We start from the raw sequence: 13,861 nt of genomic DNA, 5'->3' as shown, positions 1-13,861 counted from the left end.
TGTAATTTTCTTAATCTATTCCAGTATGCAAAACTAACAGAGGCTTTGCAACCATCACAGAGAATTAAAGTATGTTGCTATGGCAAAAATCAAATTGAAATTACGCAATGGATTTGTTTTAAAAAAAATTAAAAAGCAATTCCAACACAACTTCTTCATACAGATTTATGGCATTGTTGGAGTTTATCATTCTTATATGATGTCATAAGATTTCTTGCAATTTTATTATTTTGCTAAAAATTGCTATTTGTGAGCATACACTTGTTCCAAACAGTTACTTTCTAAAATTAAATATACAACCCAGAAGAAATTGAATTACGACACATTTTTTGAAGAGTATTATAGATATTGATCTCGTATCAAATATGAAACAAGATCTAATTTAGAAAAATTTATGTGCAAGAGCTGTTCAAAAAGTTTGGACCTGACATAGACATGGAATTGCCAAAATGCTTTGTCATTCTAGCCTTTCTTATTTAGTATGAATGTATGAGAAATGTTATACGCATATATCAAGTGGTTTTTGTTCGAAGAGAGTGCTTTCATTATGTGTCAAGTAAGAGGAAGAATGACTATGGAAGAATAACTTTAATGATTGCTGATGATGACAAGGTGACAGAATGAGCCTTGTTTCCTGTTTTCATTTTGTATCCCTACTGCCTTATTGGTCCATGCAGTAGTATTGTCTGTATCTTGCAAAAAAACTTAGCACACATCTTCAGCAAGATATACGCTAAGTGAAAAGAATAATGTAAATTAAGACCAAGTGAAGAAAAGGCCTAGGAAATCCTGGTGAATTTGGAAGTTCTGAATCAGTTTGATAGAGGTGAGCATAGCATTGACATTTAAAAAGCCATGCATTTGAGTAATTCTACAGTAATAATAACTGATACAACTTGCAAGAGTTCTCAATTGTCCACCAATCTCAGCATGACCAGAATAACGAAATCTTGATCTCATGCAGTTGAGAAAATTGATAGAATACTGGCTATATGGATTGAGCATCAGAACTAGCAGAGCATGCCTTTGTCTGGGGCAGTCATATGAGAGAAGGTGAAAGATTTGTGTGAAGATCTGATGAAATTTGAAAAACAACCAACCCCTTTTGCTAGAAGTTGTGGATGGTTCAACCGCTATAAGAATTGCTGTGCATTCCACAATCCAAACATGACTGGCAAGACTGCTGCTGCAAATCACATTGACACTGGAGAATATCACGAATTTCTTTACAAAGTGAAGATAGCAGAAGGAGGTTACAATCAAAAGTTGAAAACTGCAAGTCAGGTTTCCATTCAAGAGATTTTTGAAAAAGCAGCCTTCAACATCTTATGAGCTTTCAACTTCAGTATGCCAGCTAAAGAAAATCTAATTAAGATGTGGTTGTGATGTATTAATCGTGAAAATGAAGGACTACTTTAATAGTTATTTGTTTTTTATGTATTGAATATTTTATTTACTACTCTTATGCTTAAAATTAGAATAGCAGGTGAGACTGGAGATTGGTTTGCCACTAGTCAAGGCACAAGACAAGGAGACCCAATATCACCAATCATCTTCATCACACATCGAGGAAGAACACTGGATAAGATTAAAGAAGAAGGTGGAGGCATTTCAATAAATGGCATGCGAATAAACTACCTCTGCTTTGCAGATGACATCGTCCTGATTGAAGAAGATGCAGCAAGGTTGGAACAGACATTGCAAACACTGTACACAGAAGGAAAAAGATATGGACTAAATGTCAACTTTGAAGAAACTAAAACAATGATATTCGGACAACAGGAGTTACTGAACAGAGTTATGATAGACAGATTTCAACTGGAAAATGTGGAACACCTCATATATCTTGGATGCCATATGACGCATGACTTGGACCCCAAAAAAAAAGAGATAAAAATTAGTATAGCTAATGCAACAACTACTTAAAAAGCCATGGACAAAATATGGAACAGCCGAGCTATAAAGATGCAAACTAAACTGTGCATTGTAGAAACCTGTATCTTCAGCAGCATGCTCTATGGATGCAAGGCCTGGGTACTCCTGAGAGAATCTGAAAGGAAGTGCTATAGAAAGATCTTAAGAATAAGCTGGATACAGAAAGTGAACAATGAGGAAATCTACAGATGAATACAACCAAAAGAAAACCTGATCCAGAAAATAATCAAAAGGAAACTATGTCTATTTGGCCATATATTTAGAATGAATGATGAGAGAAAATTAAAAACGGTGCTGTTTGGAATGATTGAAGGAAAGAACAAAAGAGGAAGACCAAACAGAGAATGGGGCAATGACATTGTTAAATGGTGCAGTAACTCTATACACAAACTGAGACATCTTACATAAAATAGAATGCAATGGAAGAATCATATCAAGATGGCAGCAGACACCTACGGGCATTGGACCCATGGTTGATGATGAAAAATAGGTGGATTTGTGATTAAATTAATCTTGAAAGATCAGAATCTTGTTGGTTTGGGAACGCAACCTCCATGTTATAAGCCTCCCGTTGTATTCGTTTTTGACATATGCAGTAATTCTCGAGAACGCAATGCCCACATATAATGAGAGTTGGTAACTCTCATTGTATTCCCAAACAATTACAAATTGCAGCTCTTCAAAAAAACATCAACAAACTTCTATCTTGGTCCTCATTTGCATCCCACACATGACACTGATGTGCTTCTAGGTTTCTTGACCTCTCGTGTATGGGATCAATGTAAGAAAAGATTCTTACCAATATTGTTCTATGTCTTTTGCTTAGTGATTTTAGCTTTCTTACATTTTTATTTCTGTTCTCTTATTGCACTGCTGATTTATTTTGCTTGATGAAACGTTCAGTATGTTTCTTCTTTTCCAGGACTACCTCCTTAATCTCTGGAGTCTGCCATGAAGTTTGGATTTTTCTATCCTTTCAAACTTTCATCCTTTATCCCTGGCTGAATCAGTCACATCACTGTTTTATGCCTCAGACTCTGCATCTGAGTCTTCATGGTGTGGTTTTCATTTTCTTAAAAAAAATGAACAGTGGTAAGAATAATCTTTGGGCCTGTTGATTTGTGCTTTGACATATATAGACAATATTATCATCATCATCATCTCCAGGAAGTCAAAGACTCATCGGGAGGGGGGGGGAGTCAAATCGCCTTGTACCAGCTGTCATACCTTCTCTTAAACTCATTCATACTGGATGCAATGACTGCTTTAACAGGCAAATTGTTCCACTCACTCACTGCTCTGTGTGAGAGAGAGAGCTCTTATCCCTTCATAAACACACCTGAACTTATCTTCCATGGTCTTTCTCCCCTCCCCCCCTTGTTCTCTCCTCACCTTCCATATAATGAAAAATTTCATCACTTGATAACCTGTAACACTCCTTGAGAAGTTTATAGACCTCTTTCATATCATCTCTCTCCTCTTTGTCAATGTCTGCAGTTCACATATTGCAGCCATTGACCAATATCATCGTTCTCTGTGCTCTTTCAATAGCTTCTTTAATCCTTTCGAACCCAACAGGCCAAATCATCATGCAGTGGTGATTTGGTAGTCAAGGTGCATCATATCAAAGTCTTGTATAGAGACAAAGTGACTTCCTTATCCTTAAATGTCAATGTTTGTATCAAAAGTGCAGTTATCTTCTGAGTTGTATTAGCAGTTTTTCTGTGACCTTTGAACTTGAAATTCTTATACACCATAGCTGCAAGATCCCTACCCTAGCTTTATCAATTTCTTGTAGCTTAATCCAACCAGTATAATATGTCATTGGAAATCTCATCACATCAAAGTGGATAATTTTACAATTACTAACATTGAATTGAATTGATAGTCATTATCATTTGCTCATTATTCCACCTTATTCAAATCATTCTGTAAGTGCTAGATATCAGTTGTATACCTGATTGCCCCTATCTTTGCATCATCAGCAGACAGTCAAACATCTCCTGTTAGGTACTTCCCAGTATCTTGGATGTAATGATTGAACCACAGTTACCCAAGGATCGATCCCTAGGGTACACCATTAGCCACCTTAAACCTGGTATCCCCCCCCACACACACACATACCACTTTCTTGAACCGGTCTTATATTCTGATCCCATATTTTCCAATTTATGCAACAGCCATTCATGTGGTATCCTATCAAATACCTTAGCAAAGTTCAACAGTATCAGTGTATCCATTCCTTTATCCAACTCAGCTGTAACATTAGTATAAAATATGAGCAAATTGCCAAACCATGACCTTCCTAAATTTAGTGAACTTATGCTATTCTTTGCAAAGTATAGCTTGTCTGTCTGTCCATTTCTCTATGCAAGTTCTTACCATCTCCTGTGAAATCTTCACTACCACTCTAGAGATACTGAAAGATCAGTAGTTAGACACAGATTTTTTTACCACTTTTGTACAAAAGATATCACATTTTCATTTCTGTGAGATCTTTCCTGAACTGAGACTCAGGTTATACAAACATGTCAAGAACTAAGCTAATTTGGATGAACATTCCTTCAGAATATGTACTGATATCTCATCTATCCCTATTACGAAATTCTTCTGCAGGTTATACAACAGCCCTTGAACCTCATTCTTATGCACCTCTATCTCTTCACCCAAGGTAGTGGTAGCACCGTACACCATATTATACACACCTGGTTAATAGATCTTGGCAAAAGTGAACACTCATTATTTGAACAATCTCATCAGCTTCTGGCACAGGGTGCTGTCTTCATTTTCTAAAGTTAATTCTTCTACATTATTTTTTTCTTTTACTTCCAGCATTATGAGAAAATTCTTTTGGGCTGCTTTTAGTTCTGCACAGTCAGTTTCTTTTCATACTCTGATTTAGCTGTCCTTGCAATATAACTTTTCTGGCCTATGCTTTATACAATTCAGAACTCCTCTTACTCTCACAATATTCCTTCCACATCATCTTCTTATGGATCTCTTACTTAATAAGATTGCACAAAATTGTAAATTTCTGTGCACTTTTAAGTGTACTACTTACTTACTTATCCTTTTAATGCTTCATGGCAAATAAGGCCGAGATCCGTTTCTTTCAGATACCTCTGTCCTGAGGCACCAGTTCAACCTCTCCCCAGCTCTTTCAGCCAGCTGGTCTTATTTCCTTTTCTGTCATTCTCTGCCAAGTCAATTTAGGTTTTTCAGTTTTCCTTTTGGGATCCATGTCAAAGCCACTTCAGGAATCTCGGTCCTGTCCATTCTCAGTATGTGCCCAATCCTCTATGTGTTTTTATTTCATCGATGATGCTTTTTTTTACACAGTCAGCCTATATAAGTCATCATTTGTTATACATTGGGGAAAATATTTTTAATATTTTATTCAGGCATTTGGTTTGAAAACTTTAATTTTGCTTCCATGTCTCTGATCCATATAATAATACAGCCTTAACATTGTGTTTGAAGATCTTTGTTTTGGTTTTATTTTGGTGTTTTGAAGATTTTTATATATTATTTAATTTCCTGAAAGCAGTATTAGTTTTTGTCAGTCTTTGCATTATATCACTGTTAGTTCCACCTTCAGTATCTATTTTTCTCCTAAGTATGTAAAATTCTTAACTTAATTCTATAGCAGGCTGAATGATTTTGATCTCTTTGTGGCATTTGCTGTTTATGTACTTTTGTTTTGATTTCTGGGGGTGGGGAATTTGCTTTTGAACAATTCTTCTTCTTCCCATCCATTCCTTAGGATAGGTGGAGTACCCTGATTAGGGGTTATGATGAATTAATGCAGCTGGCATATCACTCCTCTGCTGAATCCCCTATAGCATAGTTTCCCAAAATGTGATATGCCTATCCCCCAGGGGTATTCAAAAGGGCTTGGGAAGGGTGGGGTGTGTATGAGGCACTTTTTAAAATTTGATTACTTATTTTTAAATTTTTATTTTTTTTGTCAACATATTGCAGATAAGTGCAAGTCTTTTCCATAATCAGTTTTTCAATAAGTAAAAAAATCTAAATTAATTTTTCAATAAAACATGTCTCTTGGTGTGTATCAACTGACCTTCGTTAGGGCTGCATCTGGTTAATAACACCATCATGTTCCAGCTGCGTGGTTTGAACTATTTGCATTAAAAGTTTAAATTCAAATAGTTGGAGTCACATGGTCAGAACCCTCTGCTAAATTTCAAAATCATTCATACCTTAAATTGTAACAGTCTTCCGGGGCATTGTTTCACCACCCTTACATGCATCTACTGCGATTTCTGGTCTTGTGCACCTCAGAAAGAAAGGAAAAAATGACTTGTTGACATGGTGCTTCCCCAAAATTTTGTTTCTATTGTATGTAATTGGATTCGTGTAACTAAAAGGTATTTAAAATATTTTCACATTTTTGCATATTATAATGCAAATAAAATGTATATCTTTATAGTTATTTGTGTTTTAATCAAATATTATGACTTCACCCAGATTGGCTTTGCCTGAGAGGAGGTATGGCGATGTTGCAAAAATTTTAAAAGGGGTACGTGAGAACTGAAAGTTTGGGATATACTGCTCTAAGGGCAAGTATTTATACCTGTCGATTTATGTGTTTAGAAAGCTGATTTGCTTCTGAAGGACAAAAAACCAGTTTCTGGGAGAAAAATGAAACCGGGTAACTCATCATTTGATCAGAAATACCTGATAAAGTTTCGTCACATCAGAGACTGGATTCAAATTCAGATCTTTCCAACCAAAAGACTCATTGTATCAGCTGAACTCTGGAGGCTCTTGTTGAACAATTGGTAACTTGTAACTAATCATCAAGATAATAATGTGTAAACTTTCCAACAATAGTTAGGGATTTGGAACTCAGATAACGATCATCATCAAAGTCCTGATATGTATCCTCAAGGAGGGGGGGGGAACAGGATAATTATGATAGTACTATATGAAAAATTACACCGTTACTAACTTCCAATCAACAATTTTCCTCCAAATCTGTTATCTGTCAAGACTCCAATGTTACCAATTTGATTATATAGAGAAACCTGTGGAGAATTCATGACTAAATTTAACACACATGAACCACAGTAGTAGGTTTTTTTATTACGTAAATATTTCGTCCTAGGTATCTTAGGACATCATCAGCACAGTAGAATAATACTTGGAATGACACAAAGGATAGGGCACGTACGTACAATGGAATCCAAATTGCGTGCAGTGGTGCGTTGCGGCCTGAACTTAAATTCAATTGAATTAAATTAAAATTAAATTACAATTAAGTTATTTTTACACAATTTTGTATGACAATTTCCCATAAAGTATGGAAAATTTTCCTATAAAATTGTGTAAAAATAACTTAATAGTAATTTAATTTTAATTTAATTTCTGGACCAGGGGGTTTCCAGATAATCCAACCCTTATCCCACCCATAGTAATGTACTATATGCTTTTTATATAAGATTATCATTAAAAATAAATAAATATAATTTATTCAATGTAATGCATAATTGGAGAACATGTTTGTGTGTCAGGTGGGAGGTGAGATAGAAAAAATTTATTTAGAATATTCTTTATTCATTTACTCAGCTTAATGGAATTAAGATAAACTTAATAGCAGTTTTTCTCTCTTTTTTTATGTATATTAAGGTTTCATATATTATTAGTTTGTGCTTGTATCATCAGGAACTTTAAACCTGGTTTCATCACATCTCTTACTTATAGGGAAGGAAACAGTTATTAATCTTAAAAGGAAATCTACAGATGTTCCTCAGATCTCTTCATCCAAGAAAATAAGAAGAGTACTTCCTGAACATGAAGGTTCATACCAAATCAAAATGCCTCAGGGAACAACAGAGAGATCTAGGAGGATTTTGGAACAACAAGGGCTTAAACCAGGTATTGCATCTGCTAATCTTCAGGAAAACTTATACAGCAATCCCTCGATTAGTGCATCATTTTTTTCGATACCCAAATTCGATTAGTGCGCCTACATACATCTTAAAAATAAATGTTACAGATTTTTAAAATTTTCTATTTATACATTCTTTATGGCTAACTATATCTCTTTGTAACCTTGAAAGAAAGGGCTATCAATGATGGAAAAGAAGAATTCCACGCTAGTGATGGGTGGTTTGAGAAATAGTCTACATAATGTTCTAATCAAAGGCGAAGCTGTGTGTGCAAATAAAGAGGTTGTCGTATCCAGAGATTTTGAAGAAAATTGTCTAAGAAGGGGACTATTATGACCAACAATTTTTTTTTAAACTGAATATCTTCCAAGACTTTTCTGGCCAGATCAGAGAAATCTCAGCCTGGTTATAAAGTCGAATGAAATTACTGCTTGCAATATGTGAGCCATTTGGAATCACATTCTTCGACATTGTGCAAATGATTTTAGAGGCTTTTCAAATGAATCTAAGCTAATTAAATCCCATTCTGATAAATTGAGTGATTCCGATCTGCTAAATTTAGATGCACAGCAGGAAGATCCTGAAGAAAATGAAGAAAATTTAATCACTGACAAGCCCAAAGAGATTTCACAGAAACAATTTAAAAATATTTTTTGTACAATCGAAGTTTTTAAGCAGCAATGCTTACAAGCTGACCTTGATGAAGAGAGAAGCAGTAAAATTTCCAGAGGTAGTAGAAGAGGCAATAGGGCCATACTGTCAGTTGTATGAAAAAAAGAAACACACACTGCCTGCCAAACTACATTAGCTTAATTGTTAAGAAGCAGAATAATGAATTTATATTCTGAATATGTTTTATTGTTTTCACCTTAAGAGATATACCCTAATTCTTTTATAAAAAAAAATCATGGGTCAAAAGAGAAATTTGAGGAACGAATTATACTTTTTCCCATAGGTTATTATATTCGATTAATGCGCCTGTTTTAAAGAACGCATTAGGTGCTCATTAGTGACATTTCGGTATTTAAGCAAAAACACCGAAATGTCACTACAAATCATATATATACTGTAACATTTGATTGCATAATGATAATTTGCAATAATAAATAAAATAAAAATTGCAAACTGTTTCTATTTGCATATAATTCTTTTTAGTATTATATGCAAATACATGCTAAAATTTTTTAACTATTTCATAACGGTTAATTAAACAGCTGTTTTTTAACAGCTTAAAATTTTAATTTAACTGTTTAATTAAACAGCTTAAAAAAAGAAAAAATTCAGAAATGTTCGGTTTGTCTGTTCTAGATTATGCTTCTCACACACAAATATTGTACATACAATGCAATACTGTATAATATGCATGTATCTATGTTCCCATGTTATATTCGAAACTTAATTGTGCCAGTTGGTCATATTGTTAATCGACTTTAGCAGTTATGCTATTCTCCATCTTGTCTATATATCCAAACTTTTAGTTATAGTCAGCCAGTCATGGAGTAAAATAAACAATGTATTATATTTAATTTTATTTTAATTAGTTAGAATATTTCAGATTCATCTCTCTGATGGTACATTGACTTCAAAGATCAATTATAAAAATAATAAAATATTTATCGTAAATACAGGTATCCCTTGATTAACGTGATTAATTAATCCCTTGATGTTATCGCGTATATCAAAATCACATTAATCAAATATAATACTCAATGGTAAAAATTGCAATTCATCCATGATCGATTACATTATTAATAATTCGTTTTATATGGTACTCTTTTAGCAAAAATAAAATATGAATGAATGCAAAGTAAATGGTTAATAAATGCTTATACCTACGTTAGTCACTGTAATTTTTTTATCAAAACAAAAGTTATCAATAGTCGTTTTAACAGTTTTCGTTTTTTTTTTCTTATCAGCATAAATTCTATGATAACAAGCAAAATGACTCTAGACCTCGGCAAACACCTTCAATTAACATCTGGATCCATATCTGTCACTTGCTGCTTAAGCAATTCTAAACTGCGAAATATTCCATCCAATTCTTTGTCACTGAAATCTTTTGAATTTGAATCCAATAATTCTTTAACAACTTCCATCAACACCATCAAAACCAAGGTCTTCACCAATTGCAACGATTTCTTCAACCACGTTGTTCACATGATTTTGAAAAACCACCTAAATCATTAGAGCATTTCTGGCAAAAAGTTTTTCCAGACAACTCTCACACAGCTAGAAGAAACTAACTTCCACGAGTCATGAATGTTTTCAATTGCATTTTTAATGTTAAAATTTTTCCAAAATTCTTGGAGCATAATCGCATTTTCTCCCATTGTTGTTTCTACTGCCTTTGAGAATGTCTTTTTAAGAAAATAGGCTCTGGGAACATGGATACGTCTGAGGAATGATGCCATCATGCTCACAACTTTCTTTCTCTTGGCCAGGGAACACTCCTCGAGGCTTGCATGTTTTTCTGTAGTAAATTTAAAGTGAGTTGATTAAAACTCTTGTCGCGTATATAAAGAGATTGTCGCAATTAATTTCGTTGTGTTAATCAAATCCCGCATTAAGCAAGGGATACCTGTATAGTAAGTACTCGCTTATCTCTCAGATTCCTTAGATTACTACACAAGTTAAAGATATCACTTAACTAATTATATGTCTTCTGGTAAGCTATCTCCCTGTAGTGATCATATTCTCCATAGAATTGCAGTTAGTAAACAGTTTCTGCTATTCGATATATCTAACCTTCAGATTCTTACTAAATACAGTGAATAACTATATGATCATTCCAGAATTACTCTATATGAGGTCAAATAAAATTCTTTCACTCTCTGACTTTTATAGTTAATTTAATTGTAAGGAAATAACATTAAATACCATACAGAATAATGAACACGGCATTCAGCTGAAAGTTATTTTTTTTATATATATTAAAGCTTTCCATCTTTTATCTTTTATTGTTTTTACTGAATCATTCATTCTGACTTTTCTCTCAAATTCCTTAGAATACTACACAAGTTAAAGATCTCACCTGACTAATATACTTACATATGTCTTCTAGTAAGCAAGTCTCTTTAATGCATCTTTCTTTCATTTTACTGAAGTCAGCATGAAGAATAATCGCCCTGGCAATAAAAATGTATTTAAATGGGGCAGTTCCAAATGCACATCTTCTCATTAATTACATAGCATGTTTGCTAATATACGAAGGCTCGATGCATTATGGTGTCCTTTAGTATTTACTTCACAGTTCCTCCTTGGAAAGTAGTTCAAGATACATATAAAATCTTTTCAAAATTTTTTATTCCACCTTTCCAGCTATCCTAGTTTGACTACTCATTTTTCTAGTGTTCTTGTTACCCAGTGACAGCTGTTCTAAAAAACAACTATTGTGCATGTCCATTACCAAGATTTAAAGCAAAACTCAAGTGACAAAATGGCTGTCATTACTACAATGCTTGCACATTGCAACAGAGTATGGCATAGAAACAGTACTGTAAACAATGTAAATTAATATATAATATGCATACAATATTTCTATGTTTTTCCCTAAGGATCACAACATTACAGTAAACAAGTTAGCTGTTTAAATACATTTAAGTTTCTTTTGTATCGTCACTGTTTAATCACACAGCAGTTTGGCACTACTAACATATACAACTGCATCACGAAACATAAACAGATATATATATATATATATATATATATACTACTCATTAATGAAATTTTCACTTAGTATATATAATAAAGGAAACAATGAACATAAGTAAAATTATTATGTAAAAATATTATTTTTACACCCACGAGGGAACAATATGGAAACTTGTTCACACATCATTGGTCCCACAAGCATTCCCAATTGTTGCTAAGTACTTATGTAAGCACTTATTGTATCATGGTTTGTCATTCCTTGAGTTGTAAAGCAGTTGCATGTAACTTACACTTAGTTGCACTTTCTTGAATGACACAGAATGCATAAGTAAAAACATTTTTAAACTGCTTCTTTTTTACACATGATGCCACAGAAATGGAAGGACTTGACTCTTAGAGAGCAAGTCACTCTTATCATGGATTTCACTAGTAAGCTGTCACAAAATGAAATAGCAAAGTTATGAAATAACACAATCATGTCTGAATTATTTACTGATACTGAACATTACTTTCAGTAATGTTTTTCTCTTCTTGAAATGAAAAGATATGAAAAATTTCTTTATCATTATTATTATCATCAAATTCCTGATATGTACCCTTAAGGGATTTGTCAGATATTATAATAGTACTACATGAAACTTCACATTATTACTAACTTCCAATCAACATTTTTCCCTCCAGTTTTTGCCTGTTGTTTGTCATATCTCCAATGTTGTCAGATCTTGTATTTCAGTCTTCTGAAGCACTTTTTTGATCCTCGTTCGAATTTTTATGCTGCCATTCTTGCATGAAAGACCCGTTTTGCTAATCTATCTCCTCCCTTTCTGGTGGCTCTGTTCACAATGTTGAATTCCTTCCTAATAACTTCATTTTTAATTTTAATATTATTCTGCCATCTGTTCACTGCCCTAATTTTTCTCAAAACACTCATATCTGTTGTCTCCAATCTTTGATAGATTATTTTATCTTATTTCTAAACCAGCTCTCTATTTAGTGTTTAGTTTAAAATGTTTTCACTGATTTTTCTCTTATTCTTTATACATATATTCAGTTAACTCCCTGCCATACCAGCTTTGCTTATTCTGTTGTCTATTTTCATATTTAATTTGCTGTCCTCACTAAAGAATCATTCTTAAATAGTCAGTGTTTTACTTGTTTTTAAGTTTCCATTTTGGGATACAGCTGATGTTTTTTATTTATTTGCTGATTTTCATGCCACATTTTTTACAGCAGTTATTCAATTTAGTAAAGGAATCCTGCAGACTTGCACTGGATTTATTTACTTTCCTTCATACAGTGATCCATATAGATGATGAATTACAGTGGAGATGATGTTCACTTCTGTCTCATACATGATGTTATGTCAAACCATCTTCTGTATCTCCTTCAATTCTAACTGCTGACTTACAACTCAAATATACACTATGTATTTCTCAATATAATATCTGGTTTACTTTATATAATTGTAACATTCTTAATAGCCTTTTCTCTGGTCACCTTATCATATACATTTTCCATATCTTCTTCTTTTCAGCCATTTTCTGCTGGTCTTCGTCCAGCAGAAAATGGCCGAAAAGAAGAAGTCCACTGCTGGACGAAGGCCTCCTCCAGTTCTTTCCACCTTTCTCTGTTCTTGGCAATGGTTGACCAACTTTCCCCAATAAATTCTGACAGTTCATCACTCCACCTTCTTTTAGGACATCCTCGGCTTCGTTTCCCTTCTCTAGGAATCCAGTTCATAAGTATGATGGTCCATCGCTCATCTTCTCTTCTGGATAAATGTCTGGCCCATTTCTATTTTAGTCGCTTGTGGTGAAGAATGATGTCAGTGATGCGAGTCTGGCTTCTTATCTTTTAATGTGATGCCTAGCATCAACCTCTCCATTTTTCTTTAAGTTGTTAATTTATTTGCCAGTGTGCTCTTGTTAGCGACCAAGTTTCGCAACCATATGAGATGACTGGAGGTACACACTGGTTAAATGTCTTCCTTTTTAAACAGAGTAGGACATCATCGTTTTGAAAAATGTTTTTCAATTTTCTGAATGCACTCCAGGCAAGTTGAACTCTCCTATTAATTTCCTTTTGGAGTCCACAGTTTAGGTCAATAAGATGACCTAGGTATATATATGAAGAGACTCTCCAAAAAATTGTTTTCTATTATTATGTTTTTTGGTGTTAATAAACAATTAAACATGATTTTAGTTTTTTTCTGTTTATCTTTAGACCGACTTTTCTGCTTTCATGAACATAGGTCTTCTATCATTATATTAAGGTCTTCTGGAGTGCTTGCAAAAATTATGATATCATCTGCATATCTTAGATGTGTTAAGTTTCTGTTATTACTTTTTATACCAAGGTTTATCCAG

General features: G+C 33.8%; 1 protein-coding gene across 4 annotated transcripts in view; it reads left to right on the top strand.

Moving 5' to 3' along the window:
- LOC150097413 (uncharacterized protein C19orf47 homolog) overlaps positions 1 to 13,861 on the top strand; it is a 172,004-nt gene that overhangs the window by 85,306 nt on the left and 72,837 nt on the right. For all 4 annotated transcript variants that reach the window (XM_090407372.1, XM_090407370.1, XM_090407369.1 and 1 more), the window contains one exon: positions 7,657 to 7,830. In XM_090407372.1, the coding sequence (XP_090263498.1) occupies positions 7,657 to 7,830 (174 nt within the window). The remainder of the gene's footprint in view (positions 1 to 7,656; positions 7,831 to 13,861) is intronic.

Source organism: Typopeltis vanoorti, chromosome 17 (assembly GCF_054136105.1).
Source record: "Typopeltis vanoorti isolate ZY-2024b chromosome 17, IOZ_Tvanoo_1.0, whole genome shotgun sequence".
NCBI classification, from domain to species: Eukaryota; Metazoa; Arthropoda; class Arachnida; order Uropygi; family Thelyphonidae; genus Typopeltis; species Typopeltis vanoorti.
Note: the sequence above shows the minus strand (reverse complement) of the source record. Positions and strands in the feature narration are given on the sequence as shown.